At 37.4% G+C, this 19,395-nt stretch overlaps 1 protein-coding gene across 3 annotated transcripts in view; it reads right to left on the bottom strand.

Moving 5' to 3' along the window:
• Window positions 1-19,395, bottom strand: part of nmt1b (N-myristoyltransferase 1b) — a 28,801-nt gene that overhangs the window by 7,502 nt on the left and 1,904 nt on the right. Inside the window, exons 5-10 of one of the 3 annotated variants that reach the window (XR_008186209.1) lie at window positions 8,004-8,095; window positions 7,801-7,917; window positions 7,553-7,723; window positions 7,346-7,454; window positions 2,323-5,624; window positions 515-1,955 (exon numbers count right to left, since the gene is read on the bottom strand). Coding sequence is in view for 2 of the 3 variants with exons in the window: in XM_052612253.1 (XP_052468213.1) it covers window positions 5,280-5,624; window positions 7,346-7,454; window positions 7,553-7,723; window positions 7,801-7,917; window positions 8,004-8,095 (834 nt within the window). In the remaining variant the exon portion in view is untranslated. Of the gene's footprint in view, window positions 1-514; window positions 5,625-7,345; window positions 7,455-7,552; window positions 7,724-7,800; window positions 7,918-8,003; window positions 8,096-19,395 lie in introns of those variants that run through there. The other 2 variants (XM_052612253.1, XM_052612252.1) reach the window with 2 other exon arrangements.

Genomic DNA, 19,395 nt, shown 5'->3' with positions numbered 1-19,395 from the left:
TGTTAAGTTCTACTTCTGTAATTATTTTGGTGAAAGTAACTCAAAAGTAACACAGGACTAATGTAACGCATTATAATTGTGGCACAGTAATATTGTAAGGTAACAAGTAATCTATAATGTATTGTTAGTTTGAAAGTAACTTGCATAACACTGATAACAAATAATATAAAAAAGACATATAAGAAGATAGAATAAATGTGGACAGGAACAGGAAGAAACAAGTAAGGACAAACTGTCATGAATCTGGTATATGAACTTCCATTCATTCACCACCAGAGCTCACTACATGGACTCCGGCACTACACCCACTGTTGGACTTCACCCCGGACTACAGTTCCCATCACTCATTGCATTAATTGCACACACAGCTCTGATCACACACACACATCTGATTATGCTGATTGCACAAAGCTGTTCCCTAACACACTCACTATATAAACACTCACTCAGACACCTTCAGGCTGCTGAGTATTGTATGCGCTTATCGCTAGTTAGCTGATAGCTACGCTACAAAGCCTGCTTTGGAGTTTAAAGTTTAGTCTTAGTCCTGCCTTGCCTGTTTCCCTGTGTTCTCTTCTTTGCCTGCTTGCCTTGGATTACCTCAACTGTTTGGATACTGTTTGCCCCTGCCTGGACTTCGCTTGTACCTGAATTATCCCTTGTGTCTCACCCTGCTGGATTACGTTTGCCGTGGACTGACCCTTGCTTGTTTCTCACAATGCTCTAGCCTTTCCTTCTACATGCCTGTTTGCCATCACCTGATCTATGCCCATTTCTGACCATGTCTTGTCAATAAAAGCTTTGCGTTTGGATCCTCACGCCTCCCGTCTGGTTTGCCCAGTTACAAACAGGAACATACATGTGACAATCATGAAATACATGTCATCTAAATGGAAGCTTCTTACAAACTGATCACTGAAGAATCATGCAGCAATTTTATGAATCGGCACCCATAATTCATGAAGCAAAGTAAATATATAAATACAAGCAGGTTTTCATAAATATTGTAAGGGAAAGATTTTAAAAAATGTTTTGTTTGTTTGTAAACTGGGGATCAGGGGCTATCAATAAGGAGTTTCAATCAACTCTGAGTTGAAACTTGAACTCTGAGTTGACTTACCCTAAGACGGTAAATTCTGACTTTTCGGTTTCATAACAGCTGAACTGAGTAGGCAGAACAGTAAGTTAACGAACTATTCATTTTCATAGTATGCCACAGGCAAAAGAAGCCTAAAAAAGCAGCTAAACATTAAGTATAAAAACATAACTTAATCAGGTAAAGCTTTAATCATAAAAGGTTCAAGGGTGTAGGCTACATTATTTGATAAACATTTGACATATTAAATAAATAAACATTCAGTATCTATTTCAAAGTGCAGTAGCCTTTTCCACAGTCTAATGCTATTTTCACATAATTAAATGTTCTCTAATCCAAACGATTGCATTACTTAATAAGAGTAATTAATTAACATTTTACTCCTACTCAGCCAACAGCAAGAAGGCTAGCAAAATAATGAAGAACAAATGAAGCCACAATACCAAGTATTGGAAGAATATTAAAATACAACTAGAAAAATGTATAGGAAAATCAAAAACCAAATACCAAATAAATTTAACAGCTGTGGTGGTGGTTACGGCATCGGCATATATATCTAAATACTTTTCCATCTGACATCCTTCCATTCCATGTAGCAATCAGCTTCATTTTTGATGGGTTTATGCTCAGGAAACTACACAAATATTTTCATCGAGAGTGTGACAGCATGACACACTTTCCTTAACGCTCTATATAGCAGCCTTACTAATGTAGCGATATTTGCTTTCCCCAACCTAGGGAGGCAAAATAGTGTAGTGATGGGTACTCACGTCACCAATGACATTATGATATTTGGATCATGGTTAGGAGTACATCACATAAGAAATATTGGTGGGAACTCTAACTCGTAGAACCTCTTCTGTATCACCAAAACAAGGAAGACACAAGTGTAATAAAATACATTTTAACAAAAGATAGACAAGAGTCAAAAACTACTAAATGAATACTATAAATGACATGGGAATAAAGTGCATAAGACGCATAAAATGCAAGACATTATGTTGGATGTTGCAATGTCAGAGCTATGTTATCTGGAAAGATAAACTGGTGCTACTCTGAAAGAAATAAGGTGAAGAACACTATTATGCCTCAAACAAATACATGAAAGATTTGCTATAAACTGCAATCAGCTATATAATATCTAATGTTAATTAAGAAAAATTATATACTGATAATAACTAATAATGCCAAGGTCTCTGGAAGAGGTTTGGATAAGTGATATTTACGTTCTCTGAGTGAGCAGTCCGGTAGCAGTGACTTCATCCACTGGTTGTGCTGGTAACAATGCAGTGGGGAAAAGAGCAGGAATCAGTTTCGACAGTCTTGAACGTGAAATGCTGGAGGATGCTGGTCTCCTGGAGAACCAAAGGGTCCTAAAATCTGGAACATGCAAATGCGGCCCTACAGTAGGTGCAGAAGGTCCTTAGCCTGGAACACGAAAGCAAAGGTACCTTGGGAAGAAGGTTTGCTCGCCAGAGCTTAACTTTGTTGCAGATGTCTGTGTCTTCTGCCTCTCTGGGCTAGAGTCTCAGAACTAAGTCAATCCGCTTCATCTCTCTAGGCTGGAGACTCAGGACATGCTGCATCTGTTTTTGTCTCGCAGGACAAAGACTCTAAAGTCTAAACATAGATTATCGCTTTCCTTGCAGGCTGGAGGCTCAGAATATGGTTGTATCTGTTGCTGCCTCAAAGCTGGAGATTTAGAACTTGACATATTTTATTTCCACTTCCCTCATGGGCACAAGGCTCAGATTGTTGGTAATTTGTTGCAGTCCTTTCCTTCACAGGACTCAGACTCAAGAATGGAGGTTGATCTGTTGCAGTCTCACCTTCACATGCTGGAGATTCAAAACATTTGGTGATCTGTTAGTGTCTCCTAGATGTGTCAGAGACTCAGAACCGAGGTTGATCTGCTATCGTCTCACCCATGCAGGCCGGAGACTCAGAACTTGCTCTGTTAGTGTCTTTTCCCTGACAGGACTCTGACTCAGAACCGGTGTAGCTGTTATTGCCTCTTCCCACATGGGACTCAGACTCAGTACCAGAAGTGTGTTTTGCCAAGGTACATTTATCTCTTTTCGATAAGCAGGAGATTGCAATCTGGCGCTTCTCCATTTCCATGCTGTGATTGTCTTTCCATCAGAGTTCCTTCATTCCTCCTGTGGAACTTATTTGCATAGTCCAAACACACATTCAGAAAAGTGTCACTAAAGGTTTGCAAGTGTAGTTCTCACATACCAAACCAAAACCATAATACCTTTGGCAATATTACAAACACATTAAGTCTAAATATGATTGGAAAAGATTGAACTGTCATGCATGACTTCATTTGTCCAATAACAGCTGAGTTTGTGTAAGATGTTGCACTACACGTCACTGTCACTGAGAATAATTATTTCTCTGAATACGACATGTGTGTTGTAGTTTGCATCAGTTTAAGGTTTGAGAACATAGTTATGAGTGGTTTTGGATGGAACTCTTTGTTTCACCCATTGCTGCTGTGTCCAAATGAATTAATTTTTATGGCGGTCACAGGCCAAAACCTGAGGAATAAGTCTGTTGGTGGGGGAAGGGCAGAAACTGCATTTGGACCTTAAGGAAGTCCTGTCCTTCCTGGGCTTTGTACCAATCATCTTTATTTGATGGCGTTGGACAGTATGCTTATGTTAGTCCACCAATATCCAATCAAAATGTAGCAAACCTTTGTCCACTATTGTCATCAGAGAGTGGCCCCGCCATAAACTGGGCCTTGGAATGTGCCGTCCACTACACTAATGTACTCAACATCCACGATGTTATATAAAAAACTACCATGTGATAATGGTACCGTTCAAATAAATAGGCATGTGGATAAGGCAAAAAACAAAACAAAAGAAAATTATAAATAATATTCTCCCGGTGTAAATGTAAATCCCTGTGAATTAATGAAGCCTCCTCATCTAAAAAAAAAAGTTACATGACATTCAGCCAAGCATGGTGACCCATACTCAGAATCCGTGCTCTGCTTTTAACCCATCCAAAGTGCACACACACAGCAGTGAACGCACACACAGAGCAGTGGGCAGCCATTTATGCTGTGGCGCCCAGGGAGCAGTTGGGGGTTCAGTGCCTTGCTCAAGGGCACCCAAGTCATGGTATTGAGAGAGCACTCTACATGCACTCCCCCCACCTACAATTCCTGCCAGCCCAAGACTCGAACTCACAACCCTTCGATTGCAAGTCCGACTCTCTAGCCATTTTGCCACGACTTCTCCTCGACTTCTACAGGATTCTATATAAAAGAAAATGCCTTTTTTTATGTCTGCATGATGAAAATATATGCAATGAGTGAATGTACCAGCACTGCAAAAAATGTTTTTTTATGATGTGTTTTTTTTTATTTGTCTTGCTCTTTCCAGTCAAATATGTAAAGATTCTTAAATAAAAATAATTGTCTACCTAAGAAAAATTACATAAGGTATTTAGTCCTTTAAGTCTATTTTACTTATTTTACAAATGATCTGCCAGTTGGGTATTAAAAATGATCTTGTTTCCATTTGCATTACGATTATTGTTCTTGTTTTAAGTAAAATGCATTTAAAGCTGCAGTAGGTAACTTTTGTAAAAATATATATTTTTACATATTTGTTAAACCTGTCATTATGTCCTGACAGTAGAATATGAAACAGATAATCTGTGAAAAAATCAAGCTCCTCTGGCTCCTCCCAGTGGTCCTATTGCCATTTGCAGTTACGGACCGCTCCCGGTAAAAAAAACAACCAATCAGAGCTGCGGTCCGTAACTTTGTTTGTGTGCAAAATGTAGAAAAATGTATATAATAAGCGAGTACACCATGAATCCATTTTCCTAACCGTGTTTTTAGCTTGTCCTGAATCACTAGGGTGCACCTATAATAAGTGTTTATATTCTGACTATTTTATATTGCTTCGGGGGTACCGCGGCGGAGTAACCCAGTACCTTTGTGATTCTTCATAGACATAAACAGAGAGAAGTAGTTCCGGCTACAATGTTCTTCCACAAGACGCAAGCAGCTAGAGTGTCAAAAGTTACCTACCGCAGCTTTAATTTAGATTCCAAAAAAAAAATTAAAATAAAAATATCACTAAGAAAATGCTGCCAGAGCCTCTCCACGTCTCTGCTGAACTACATGCCCTGTCGGCTCTGCCCTGTGCCCCTGAACTTTCTATTCCCTCCGGGCCTTTTTGTTTTGTTGTTGTTGTTGTTTTTTTTTTTTCTGTTTCCCTCTATGGACCTGGCCCTCTCTCCCTCCCCCTGGCCCTCCGGCGAGCCACCTCCCTCCTGGTCTCCTTGTGGTTGTTGTTTTGTTTTGATGTGTTTTTAACTTCCTGTCTCTGTTTACCGCTATGGACCTGGACCTCCGTCTCTCCCCCATATCCTCCACCAGTCCACCTCCCTCCTGTTCTCTGTGTTCCTTGGTTTGTTTTTGTGTTCGATGGAGCATCTGGTAGCTGCTCCTTGGAGGAGGGGGTAATGTCACAATGTCTGGCGTGTACATGACGTACATCGTCTGCAGGTATAAGGCATTTTATTGCACTTTAACAAGTATTTTGAACAGCCTGCATATGTGCAATATTTTAAACGAGCCCTCACTAACTGAGTTAAATGCAACAGTTAGCTATGTTAGAATGCATCTCATTCTTGTTTCTGTGGCGGTGCGTCGAGCTCGTCATGAGGTGCATGGTCCGGAGTGCTGTTTGACTGATGCATCAGTTCAATTCAACTTTACTCCAAATTAATGAACTTACCTGTTTTCAATACTTTATATTTAACGTGTTCGTTTATGTCTAATATTAGTGTTAAACTGTTGGACTTTTGAAATCTACTATTGATTTTCACCGGTGACTGATTTAGACTGGTAACTTCTGTGCGCAGATGCGGCAGATTTGTCACAGGACGTGTGATATGACAGTTGCATTCGACTATATATGAACTAGCTTTTTTAAATGCATTATTTTTATAGTTAACGTTAGTTTATCAGTATGTTTGAAAGTATATTTTTTCGATTACTGGTGATTCCATAGGCTCTCTCTAGCGCACCTGCATGGTTTAAAACACCAAATAGTTATGCTATGACAAGAACAAAGAGTCTCTCTTGCTCTACCCATGCACAATAATATCGTGTATCGTCATTTTCACAAGATGACAATTTGAAAAGTTACCATATTGCCCTACACTACTTGACATCACTGAAACGTTCGTAGAATTTGCACTTGTTAAGGCATGAAAAACAGCCATAAAAGTAAGAAGCACTAGCGCAGTAGTAAGAGTGACAATATCCCTAGGTTAAGTTGATCTGATTTAGATTTAGTTAAATTTTTCAGACAATTGATATTGAATGTTGATGTTGCATAGTTTGATGTTAATCTTGAGTTGTTATAATAATACGTCATTATTATTATTCATGAAATTATATTATTATGCAGCGACAAGGAGCTCCCAGCACCCTGAAACAAGAACCAAGGTTACTCTACATGTCTAAGGCACGTTGGCATCGCCGAGTCACCTTGAGCAAGCGGATTGGGTTTCCCCTCAGGGAAAACCCCATGGTCTTGAGCCACCACAGTAGGGGTCTCATGTACAGCATGCCAAAAAGATCTCCCGTAAGAATCCCACACCACGTCCAGATAAGTGGTTCTCTGTACTGGAGAAAGCACACTTTTCTTGGCATTAAGTCTAAACCCCAGTTCTTTCATGTGAGTGAGGATGACATTTCGATGCCGAACCGCCATCTGCTCAGACTGAGCTAATATCAACCAATCATCGATGTGGTTGAGTATGTGGATGCCCTGGTGTCACAGTAGAACTAGAGCAACATCCACACTGGCATACCCAGATCCACAACTCCCTTTTGTAGTTGAAGTAGACACATCTATGATCTGGGAGCAGTCTTATCCCAGCATAATGGAGCCTGCGTCTATTTTGCATGCTCAAATGCCATTGGCCAGTGAACTCCCCCAGACAGGATTTTATAGGGGTTTATTATTCTCAGAGAAAGGAGGTACCCTTTAGTGTTGGCTAATGATGCAATATCTAGCTCGCTCCTCTCAGGGAACCAAGGTTATGTTAAGTAAGTGCATAAGTTCTCTCTCTCTCTCTCTCTCTCTCTCTCTATATATATATATACATAATAAAATATAAATACCTGCTAGATGAAAACAATTAATTCATGGAAATTCATGGAAAATTTATTCATTTTCAAAATACTACAATATTTTTTTATCCACTAACCTCAGGGAGCCGATTTAGCTTGATGGCACGCTGTAGGGTCATGTTACGAGTGAGAGAAGAGAAATTCAGCTCAATCAGCTTGCGTGGGTTCAGGGACCTGTGCCAATACCTTTTAACAACCAAGGGGAGAAACAGAATTTAGTTTAAACGATACCACAAACATCAGTGGTGATATCCTTAGAGATATCCTTTTAACTTCCATCATACCTACAACTTGCAATAGGTTTTGGTAGGACCGCACTGGTGCTATAGATTGCTTGAGATATACCCTGCTGATGAACCCGCCTGGTGAGCTCCTTGATTAGGACTGGTGCCACTCTTTTTGAGCGAAGTTTTTTGTGTACACACAGGAAGTTCACCTCCACCATCTTTAGATCTCTGTAGATTATTTTTACATTTACATCAACCAAAATTGTTGAAATCATTTTAACAGATTAAGAAAATTCTGCACTTACGTGTCTAATACTTTAATGGTAGCAGGAATGGCACTTATGAATCCCACTAGTTTTTGACTTGACTTAACTCGAACTCCACAATGCCACTGTGATTGCCATCCAGGGGGGCACAAAGTCCTACATTCCATAAAACATTAAGACAAATAAAATGGTTATAGTTAATTTGTAGATATATGTAAAGAAAAAAAAAAACAGAAACATACCAGAGCAAGAACTGTGGAGAGTAGTGCAGACGAAGTGTGTTGTCATCCTCCTCTGTGTAGTTTTCATTCAGCAAGACACACAGTTCTCTCAGCTACAATTACATATAGACAGATAAGCTAACATTAGAATGTCGGTCCGCCAAAAAAAAATAAAAAATAAATAAAAATAAAATATATATATATATATATATATATATATATATATATATATATATATATATATATATATATATATATATATATTGGATGGCAAAAACGCAGTGGCTTGCCATGAGCTTGCCAATTGTCTAGAGCATTACTGCGCTATAATGGCTAATTTCCACTGAGCTGTATAGTACAGTACAGTTCAGTACAATACGATTAGGGTAACCCTGATCAGGCTTGTGTTTCCACTTTTAATAGTACCCTTATTTGGTAGGCGTGGTGTCGGAAAGTAGCGATCGAAACAGCGACAATAAGCGCAACTTTGCCTCGTTTTGTTAAATGTAAGTTTTAATGAACAATAATAGCCATTTTAAAAGTTTATCTACAAAGTATAAGAGGCTTATATAAGAGGAAATAAAGACAAAAGCAAACAGTTCAGTCAAACATAGCTTATGCTACAGCGCTGTACTATGGTAAAGTTCAAATAAAATATATAAAGTTAAACATAACTTTGTGCTCAGCCAAAACGATATGACCAGTAACAAATAATAGATTCATAAGACCTTTAAATATAGCCAACCCAATGGCCTATAAAATGGCTTTTGTCTGTGACAAAATTCTAGAATACACAATTATATTTGTATGTGCTTGCGCACTCTGATGCAAATAAGTCCAACACTCATGGGAAGCAGAGCGGGAATGAGTGAAGGATATGCTTTATCCTCTTGTATAACACAAAAGTAACATTACTGGTCGACCAATCGACGTTCTGTGGTCAGTTTAGTGAAAGTGAAAGTCTTGACATTTGCCAAGTATGGTAACCCATACTCGGAATTGGTGCTCTGCATTTAACCCATCCAAATGCACACACACACAGCATCAGTGGTGTAATGTAATAAAGTTTTAATTAAATGTATTTAATTAAAAAAATTACTTTTACTCCACTACAAAATGCTTCTGTATGCTTTTTTATATCTATATCACACAAAGAGTACCGTTTTTCTGCAGATGCATGAACACATTTAATATATTTTACACATTTAATAATAATTTTATACAAGTTAAGTAAAGCAATAAGTGACTAACATTGCTTGTTTTTGCTCAGTTTTGCTAACGAAAATAGTTCCAAACAGATTACAGCACTGCTTTGCATCTCTGGGCAATGGACGGTGTTTACTTATTGAATGAATCAGCTTTTTGAATCGGTTGAATCTCAATGATCCACTCATTAACATTCACTTGCTGTCACCTACTGGCGGTTTTAATTTTTACATTTCTGTCACCGTCTTCAACTGGTGTGCCCGTCTTCTGTGAGTGTTGTGTTTGTTTGATGCCATGTGCTTTGTTCTGTCTCTTTTCTTACCCCGCCTATCTTGTCACCTCATCGTTTTAGTTGCTACACCTGTGTTTCTCCCTTGCTCCCGGACTCATTTACCTTCACTCCGCACACCTGTCTCTCAATCACACACACAGCTGTTGCTCATTGTCATGTTCTATATATTCTCATCTCACACCGACTCGGTCTGGCAGTATTAATCATTGTTTGTGTATGCTGTGGTTTTGTGTCTTCATGTCAGCTGCATCCGCGCTTGTTCCTGGTGATTTTGTTTTTGCCGTGTTGGCCTTTTTGTTCCTGTTTATAATTAAAGGATAATTTCCCTGAATTTGGACCCAGACCCTGTTTCTACCGCGCTGTGACAATTTTGACTTTTTTTGTTTTTCATGTTTTAGATTATTTCAAATTTCAGTTTTCAATATTTTATGTAAAAAAACTAAACATTAAGCCTTTTTATACATCCGTATCTGTAGTTTTAAAGGATTCCTTGTCTCTTCTTTGATACATAAACTGTGTAAATACTTGCTATTTCAGTTGCAGATTCCAGAAATGTTTTCTTATTTTGGAATGAAAGACACTAAGTACCGGATGAAGTGCTTCCTATTCTTGCCCAAAAATACAAAATAAAATGGAATAAATAGTCAAAACTAAACACAGTCTTGCTACTCAAGCTGTGTATGAACACACACACACACACACATGCTTCTTTTCCATTTGCAGTTTCTTGTACTTTTATTTTCTATACTTAAGTACGTTTAAGATTTTAAAAAATACTTTTTGTAGTTAAGTACAATAAATATCACATACTTTAAGATTTTTGCTCAAGTAATATTCTAAACGGTGACTTCATCTTCAGACTACCAAAGTCATTTTCTGGTAAGATATCTGTACTTTCACTTGAGTATGACTTTCAGGTACTTTATACACCACTGCGTAGTAGTAAGAAATGAACACACTGTGAACACAAACCCAGAGCAGTGGGCAGCTTTATATCCAGTGCCTGGGGAGCAACTGGGGGTTAATGCCTTGCTCAAGAGCACTTCAGTTATTGGTTCATTCATCAATCACACTGTTCATTCATTCCCTCCCCCACCTACAACTCCCACCAGCACCGAGACTCAAACCTGCAACCTTCAGGTTACAAGTCAAACTCTCTAACTCTTAGGCCACAGCTGCCCCACCCTTTTGGTACCCTTTGCTGTGCTAGGTACCCCAATGGAAGGGATACCAAAAAAGGTTTTCGATTTTTTGGTACCATTCACAACTTCTGCCAATGGAAACAGAAATAATTGTGCACCGTACCGTACCGTGCCGAACCATACTGCTCAGTAAAAATGAGCCAGAACAGAAAATCTACAATCATAAAAAAAAATAAAAACCACTAGTCCTACTACGATGTAGTGGTGCCATTTATCACCTGCAACTACAAAATTAGTTTTTGTACAAACTTTGTTATTTAATAATGCAATAAGATTGTTTTATTATTATTATTTTTTGCTATGTTAAATATGTAGTTCTTGATGTTGAACATTCAAGTAGCATTCCAAACTGATGGGCGGAAACAGGGCAACAGCAAAACAACTGACAAACAGCTTTTATGGCTTACAGGTAAGTTGATTTTCTAAAATCACAAAAATTATACATAATTATACATCAAACATGACACATTCCCTTACTTCAAATTGATGTGTTTCAGTTTAATATTTACTTTATATAAATAGCAGTGTCTTTGGAAAATTCTATTTTCTTAGCTACACTTGTATATAAATGCAAACATTTTTAGCATTTAATACACCTGATTTATTTTGTAAAAATGTGAATTTTAGATATCTATTATGCGATTTCGGCACTGATTTTTGATAACTGGTATTAAGATACCTACAATGTAATTATGACTAATATATGTATAATCCTGGGTCCTACTACTTGCACCTGCTCCAAGCAGGAATCAAATCCGGGTAGCTGGCATGGGAGGCAGGCGCACTAAATAAGTTATGGCTGATAACAAATATTTCTGAACTCTTTTAAACCAAAGCTGAGCTATCTCAAAGCCTCTCGCTCACAAGCGCTTGTCAATGTGGTCATTTATTGTTGCAGTCTCCGCTATTTTTATGTTATTTCGTCTGTTTAGTTTTGTTTTCTACTGTGAAACAACAGCCTGGGGACAGTGTTGCCACCTTGTGGAACATTGGGTTACTGCAAAAATAATTCAATGCACACGCACAGGTCGCACATGCGCATTGATTTAATTTTTTATTATTGCAGTAATCAGATATTCCATAAGTACTTTAAGTATAACTTTAAGTATGCACAGTTTTAAAAAATTGGGTGGTGCACAGGGGCATAGCCATCTTTTCAGTAGTGAGGGGGACCGAAATGACATACTGTATACACACACACACACACACACACACACAGGCGAGCTATAATGACTTTCACCTTGATATTTTAGCGTGGATGTATACCTAGCTGAATTTCACTGTAGGGGGCGAGAACGAGTCTTCAAACCTCTGTGTATGCCCACTGTGAAATTACCACATGAAACGTGATGTGCTAACATGGATGCAGCTGAAGCCGCCGGGTTTGCTTCAGGGATTTTTTTTTTTTTTTTTTTTAGAAGCTTCCCAATGGAAACCTCGACAAATGCACGCCTGTTTCACACATAATCCGTCTGCAGTGCGCATGCAGTCCGTGTGCATTATGTATGTGGTGCTGAAGCAGCACAGACTCATACTCATTGTGCTTTCACACAGGACGCATTTGCAGTCCGCTACTCGGTACGTAAACGATCGCTGCACTGGTGCAGACGCACAGCTACTGGAACGCACTGATGGACCGCAACCACGTGAATGCTGGAATCTGCAGATGAAGTATGTGTGAAACAGGCATAAGGTTGTTTGCACCTTGTTCAATGTGGAATTCGTTTACAGCTTTCTCATGCAGTTTGTGATGCATTTGGAAACAGGAAACAGCCTCTGGTCTAATGCACCACCTGACTTCAGAAACCCATTCTAAAAGACTTACTTTTAGTCATTATTTTATTTGGGTAGCACACATATTCTGAATGCCTCTGGCAGAATTCAAATGAGCCATTTTAATCTAGATTAATTCCAAGATTACAGTTAGATTAATCTAGATTAAAAAAAAAAAAAAAAAATATGCCCACCCCTAATATATATATATATATATATATATATATATATAGCCTACTAGTCAACAGTTGACAACAGTTGAACAGTAAGATTTTTTATGTTTTTAAAGTAGTCTCTTCTGCTCAGCAAGCCTGCATTTATTTGATCTGAAGTACAGCAAAAGCAGTAAACTTGTGAAATATTTTTACTATTTAAAATAATTTTATATTTGAATATATTTTAAAATGTAATTTATTCCTGTAATCAAAGGTGAATTTTCAGCATCATTACTCCAGTCTACAGTGTCACATCCATCAAAAATCATTCTAATATACTGATTTTCTGATTATCAATATTTAAAACAGATAAACAAATTTTTTTTCAGTATTCTTTAATGACCTGCGAATTCGCATCAAGTGAAGACGTGGGACCAGTAGAAGATCTATACGTCACTGCGTGACCTCTCTGTACAGAAATTTTAAATTTAAGGAAGCGCTAATTTTTATTGCTTAGTGTGTATATATTTATATATAGTGAGAGAGACAGAGAATACAATATAAGGGGGTTGGCACTTCCCCCACATAATTTACGCCACTGCTGTAATTAGTATGAACACTATGATAGGATGTGTAGTTATGCATCTCTTAGCTCTGTATCATGATGTTTCTGTTTGCACTTTGATTTGAGTATTGAGAGAGTAGCCTACTTTGAATATGGTTGTACTTAAGAAATTATTATTATTATTTTAATGATGAATTTGTGAAAAAATGTTCAGATAGGAGGTCAAAAATTTTAAACTCGTAGCCTGCAATTACTATTATAGGTCTGAAGAGGCTCATAAAATAATACAAAAGAGAAGACAGTTCTATATTTGCGGCAAAATATTTTAAAGTGCTTGAGAATTGTCTGTTATTCATACTCAAAAAGCAGAACTGAGATGAATCTTTATTGCAAGATTTCAAATGCACTTGCAGACTATTTTTACAGACTAATGTCATTTTCATAACCAGGTGATTTTGCTTAAAGCATTAATCTCACTAAATGTTGATACATTTCTCTTAAGCAATAGTTAAACTTTAATTTAAAATGTTAAACTCTTTGGCTTTAAAGGTTTGCTTAAATGGGTTGTTGACATGACAAAAAAATATTGTCATTTAAAATGAATTAGTCTTACATGGACCCATTGTTATAAAAACTGCTTTGTTATTAGATTTATTATTATTATTATTTTACATTTTTAAGCTAAATCTCAAACTTGTCCGATGGTGTGACTTGTCTCAAGGAAGTTCAATAAATTGCAACTTTTATCAATTAAAAAGAAAAAGCATACAATTGTTAATAAATACCTCAGGCATAATTTTACAAGTCTCTATTTTAGTAATCTTTTAGTAATCTTTTTTTTTTCTTCATCCATATACTTCTTAAAGCATACGAACTTGATACATTACGTCACTGAAAACTTTGTCCTTTTTACTTTGATTTTAATTTGTCAACTACCCAAAAATATTTTCCTATCTAAACCTTGAAAAATAAATTTACTAAGTAAAACAAACTGGTAAAACTTCACAATTAGGTGGCTGTGTAGGATGTGTACATTGGGATGGGATGTGGGTGGTTAGGGGAAACTGTAGGTATGGGAACCCTTTTTAAAACCTGCTTATGGTCCACAAAATGCAAGGGTTGGCCCTGTTTGCAGTAAGCCACGGACAGTTATGAAATGTTGAGAGATTCAACAAAAATGTATCAATAAATAGAACAAAATAAAAAAATTAAATAAAGACTGCAAGTGACGTCGCTAGCGGAAGCACAAGTGTCTGAGAGTGCAAGTTTGAGAATGCAAGTCTGAGAGTGCAAGTGAAAGTCTGCAGCCAGACCTTTCTCAGCATTTCAGTACAGTGAACTCATTGTCATGTTCAAGAAACCAATTTGAAATGATTCGAGCTTTGTGACATGGTGCATTATCCTGCTGGAAGTAGCCATCAGAGGATGGTTACATGGTGGTCATAAAGGGAGGGACATGGTCAGAAACAATGCTCAGGTAGGCCGTGGCATTTAAATGATGCCCAATTGGCACTAAGGGGCCTAAAGTGTGCCAAGAAAACATCCCCCACACCATTACCCCACCACCACCAGCCACACATAACGAGTGGTTATTTCAGTCAAAGTTGCTCTTCTATCACCTTGAATCAGTCGGCCCATTCTCCTCTGACCTCTAGCATCAACAAGGCATTTTTGCCCACAGGACTGCAGTGTACTGGATGTTTTTCCATTTTCACACCATTCTTTTTATAGATTGTGAAATACTCAGACTGGCCCGTCTGGTACCAACAACCATGCCATGCTCAAAATAGCTTAAATCGCCTTTCTTTCCCATTCTGACATTCAGTTTGGAGTTCAGGAGATTGTCTTGACCAGGACAACACCCCTAAATGCATTGAAGCAACTACCATGTGATTGGTTGATTAGATAACTGCATTAATGAGAAATTGAACAGGTGTTCCTAATAATCAATAATCATAGATTATTCATAGATCCTCTTCTAACAATTATTAATTCCTCATTGTCATTAGGATATGTCCCCAAAACCTTCAAACTGGCTGTTATTAAGCATCTAATAAAAAAAACACAACTTGACCCCAAAGAACTAGTTAATTATAGACCAATCTCGAATCTTCCTTTTCTGTCCAAGATACTAGAAAAGGTGGTATCCTCACAATTATATTCCTTCTTAGAGAAAAATGGAATATGTGAGGATTTCCAGTCAGGATTTAGACCGTATCATAGTACTGAGACTGCTCTCCTTAGAGTTACAAATGATCTGCTCTTATCATCTGATCGTGGGTGTATCTCTCTATTAGTTTTATTGGATCTTAGTGCTGCGTTTGACACAATTGACCACAACATTCTTTTGCATAGACTTGAACACTTTGTTGGCATCAGTAGAAGTGCATTAGCATGGTTTAAATCGTACTTATATGACCACCATCAGTTCGTAGCAGTGAATGAAGATGTATCATATCGATCACAAGTGCAGTATGGAGTACCTCAAGGCTCAGTACTAGGGTATATAAAAAATTGGATGACGAGTAATTTCTTACTGCTAAATTCAGAAAAAACAGAGGTGTTAATTATAGGACCTAAAAACTCTGCTTGTAATAACCTAGAACACTGTCTAAGACTTGATGGTTGCTCTGTCAATTCTTCGTCATCAGTTAGGAACCTAGGTGTGCTATTTGATCGCAATCTTTTCTTAGAAAGCCACGTTTCTAGCATTTGTAAAACTGCATTTTTCCATCTCAAAAATATATCTAAATTACGGCCTATGCTTTCAATGTCAAATGCAGAAATGTTAATCCATGCATTTATGACATCTAGGTTAGATTATAGTAATGCTTTATTGGGTGGTTGTTCTGCACGCTTAATAAACAAACTACAGCTAGTCCAAAATGCAGCAGCAAGAGTTCCAGGAAGTATGACCATATTAGCCCGGTCCTGTCATCGCTGCACTGGCTCCCTATCAAACATCGTATAGATTTTAAAATATTGCTTATTACTTATAAAACCCTGAATGGTTTAGCACCTCAGTATTTGAATGAGCTCCTTTTACATTATACTCCTACATTATGCTACATTATGCTACATTATGCTACGTTCTCAAAACTCAGGCAATTTGATAATACCTAGAATATCAAAATCAACTGCGGGCGGCAGATCCTTTTCCTATTTGGCGCCTAAACTCTGGAATAACCTACCTAACATTGTTCGGGAGCCAAACACACTCTTGTAGTTTAAATCTAGATTAAAGACCCATCTCTTTAACCTGGCATACACATAACATACTAAACTGCTTCTAATATCAAAATCCGTGAAAGGATTTTTAGGCTGCATTAATAAGGTAAACCGGGAACACCCATAACACCTGATGTACTTGCTACATCATTAGAAGAATGACATATGCTAATATTTGTCTGTTTCTCTCCTATTCCGAGGTCACCGTAGACACCAGATCCAGTCTGTCACCGATGGAGTTTTGGTTCCTTGCTGCTGTTGCCTCTGGCTTGCTTATTTGGGGTCACTTCATTTACAGCGATACTGTTGACTTGATTCCAAATGATTGCACAGATACATCATTGAAACTGAATTCAATGAACTGCCTTTAACTGTCATTTTGCATTACTGACACACTGTTTTGCTAATTAATGTTGTTCAGTTGCTTTGATGCAATCCTTTTTGTTTAAAGAACTATATAAATAAAGGTGACTTGACTGGAAAACTAAATCAGCATCTTCAAAAAGCTGGTAGGCAGAAGGAAGCATGAAGTGCTCCAAAATTAGTTGGAAAACGGGTGCAATGACTTTGATTTTCAAAAAACACAAGGGACCAACACCAGCAGTTGACATTGCAACCCAAATCATCACAGAGTGTGGAAACTTAACACTAGACTTCAAGCAACCTGGGCTATGAGCTTCTCCACCCTTCCTCCAGACTCTTGGTTTCCAAATGAAATGCAAAAATTGCTCTCATCTGAAAATAGGTATTTGGACTACTGGGTAACAGTTCAACAGTCCAGTTCTTCTCCTTAGCCCAGTTAAGACACCTCTGACATTGTATGTGGTTCAGGAGTGGCTTAACAAGAGGAGTACGACAACTAGACAAAATCCTTGACACGTCTGTGTGTGGTGGCTCTTGATGCCTAGACCCCAGCCTCAGTCCATTATGAAGTTCACTCAAATTCTTGTATCGATTTTGCTTGACAATCTTCAAAAGGCTGTGGTTCTCTTGGTTGGTTGTGCAACTTTTTCTTCCACACTTTTTCTTCCACTCAACTTTCTGCTAACATGCTTTGACAAAGCACTCTGTGAACACCCAGCTTCTCTGGCAATGAATGTTTGTGGCTTACCCTCTTTGTGAAGGGTGTCAATGAATGTCTTCTAGACAACTGTCAGATCAGAAGTCTTCCCCGGTATTCCCCAAATTTTATTGGATGAGCTACTCGATAAAAGTGCAACACAACAGCTACTATGGCAGAGCAAAAGAGACAAAGATGGCAGCCGCCAGCAGTTGAATTTTGGGGCAGAGAGGGTAGCTTTGTCAAGTTTGTCTATTTTTTTTTTTTTTATAATTTCTTTATTTTTATTTTATTTTTTAAGAATTGCAGCTTAATTGAACAATGGGTGTATCACTTCAGAATTACTTTCGTGTAGACTAGATGTAAAGAATTGTGAACTGTCAACAATGATAAGGTATATAACTAAGAGTGGTCCAGACCAACCTTACGAAAGTATGACTTCAAGGAAGGTGTACTTAAAAAACATTTCGGGAAACACTTATTACCGATAAGGTATTGCTTAAGGTATAACTTAAGAATGAAGTAGCGTTAAGAAGGTTTTTTCGGAAATGCAGCCCAAAAGGTACACTATGTTGCATATGTTGCGCCCCGCAGTGGGGCAAGCTCCTCAGCAGACTTCCACCTGACAGTCAAAGTGGTATTATGTCATGAAAGTGTGAACCATGAGGGTTTTTTGCAATTTGGGACAGGGCCAAAGACTACAGAAATGCAGTGTCTGTATTGACGGTAAATTTGTTAAAATGATTGATGTACAATAAATAATTTAATTCATCATTTTGTAGATGTAGAGTTTACTTTTTTTACTTTTTTTATGTATTAAAGTTAAATCAACATCTTGTTCTGATCAAAGTGATTTGAACACACCTGACTACGCAATAAGGACTTGTCAACTCGTAAATGCTTACTTCCCAGGAAGACTTGAATGCCATTATTTTCTACCCTGAATATATTCACCTGTAACTTTCTAGTAATCTTGAATACCTTGCTTAGAACATAATACGTCTTCAAGCTATGACAGAGAAGTTCCTTTTTTTGCCTTTTAAATGCTAAATTTATGAACATAGTAGCCTTATTAACATGCACTTGTTGTCAGGGATGTAAAATACTTGAACATTTTACAATTAATTATTTTTACTAAAATTATTTTTCAGTCTAAATAATTACTAGGGATTAACAATGATTTGATCATTATTTAATCTATCAATTGCAAATAATTATAAATAAATATTTAAAGAGAGAAAAAATTACTTTCTTCAGATGACCAAAATTAATTTTAAATAAATACAATTTATTTTTATTTATTGGTTATTAACATTATTAATACACTATAAAAAATGCTGGGTTGTTTCATCCCAAATTTGGGTTAAATATGGACTAACCCAGCTGCTGGGTTAAATTTTTTTACTAAATTTTTTGGATCTCCAAGAGAAAATAAGCTTAGAAATCATACAGAATGAAATGTTTTGAAAATCCAAAAATGCAGTTTTTAAAAATGCTGATGTTTTGTCTGAGGGCTATGTTTCGGGTAAGGGTTAGCTTAAGGGGATAGAAAATACAATTCGTACAGACTAAAAACCATTACACCTATGGAATGTCCCCATAATGATAGGAATATGTGTATATGTGTGCTTGCTTGTGCATGTGTGTGTGTGTGTGTGTGTGTGTGCGAGTGAGAGAGAGAGAGAGAGAGAGAGAGAGAGAGTGATTGACGAAGAACTAAACTTTCATGTTTCTTAAAACACTTACGTAGATCATACCTTTTTAAAAAGTACCTTTAGGAATAATGTCAAATTGAAAGTTTTACTTTACAATATATTTTAAATCATAATATTTGAACCCTTGCGAGCTCCTCATTTGGCAGTCAGGTCAAACGTGACCGGACACCTGAAATGTAACTTTTTTTTTCTACCTTTTTTTACTTTTGTATTTTGA

This window comes from Carassius gibelio, chromosome A12, assembly GCF_023724105.1.
Source record: "Carassius gibelio isolate Cgi1373 ecotype wild population from Czech Republic chromosome A12, carGib1.2-hapl.c, whole genome shotgun sequence".
Lineage (NCBI taxonomy): Eukaryota > Metazoa > Chordata > Actinopteri > Cypriniformes > Cyprinidae > Carassius > Carassius gibelio.
Note: the sequence above shows the minus strand (reverse complement) of the source record. Positions and strands in the feature narration are given on the sequence as shown.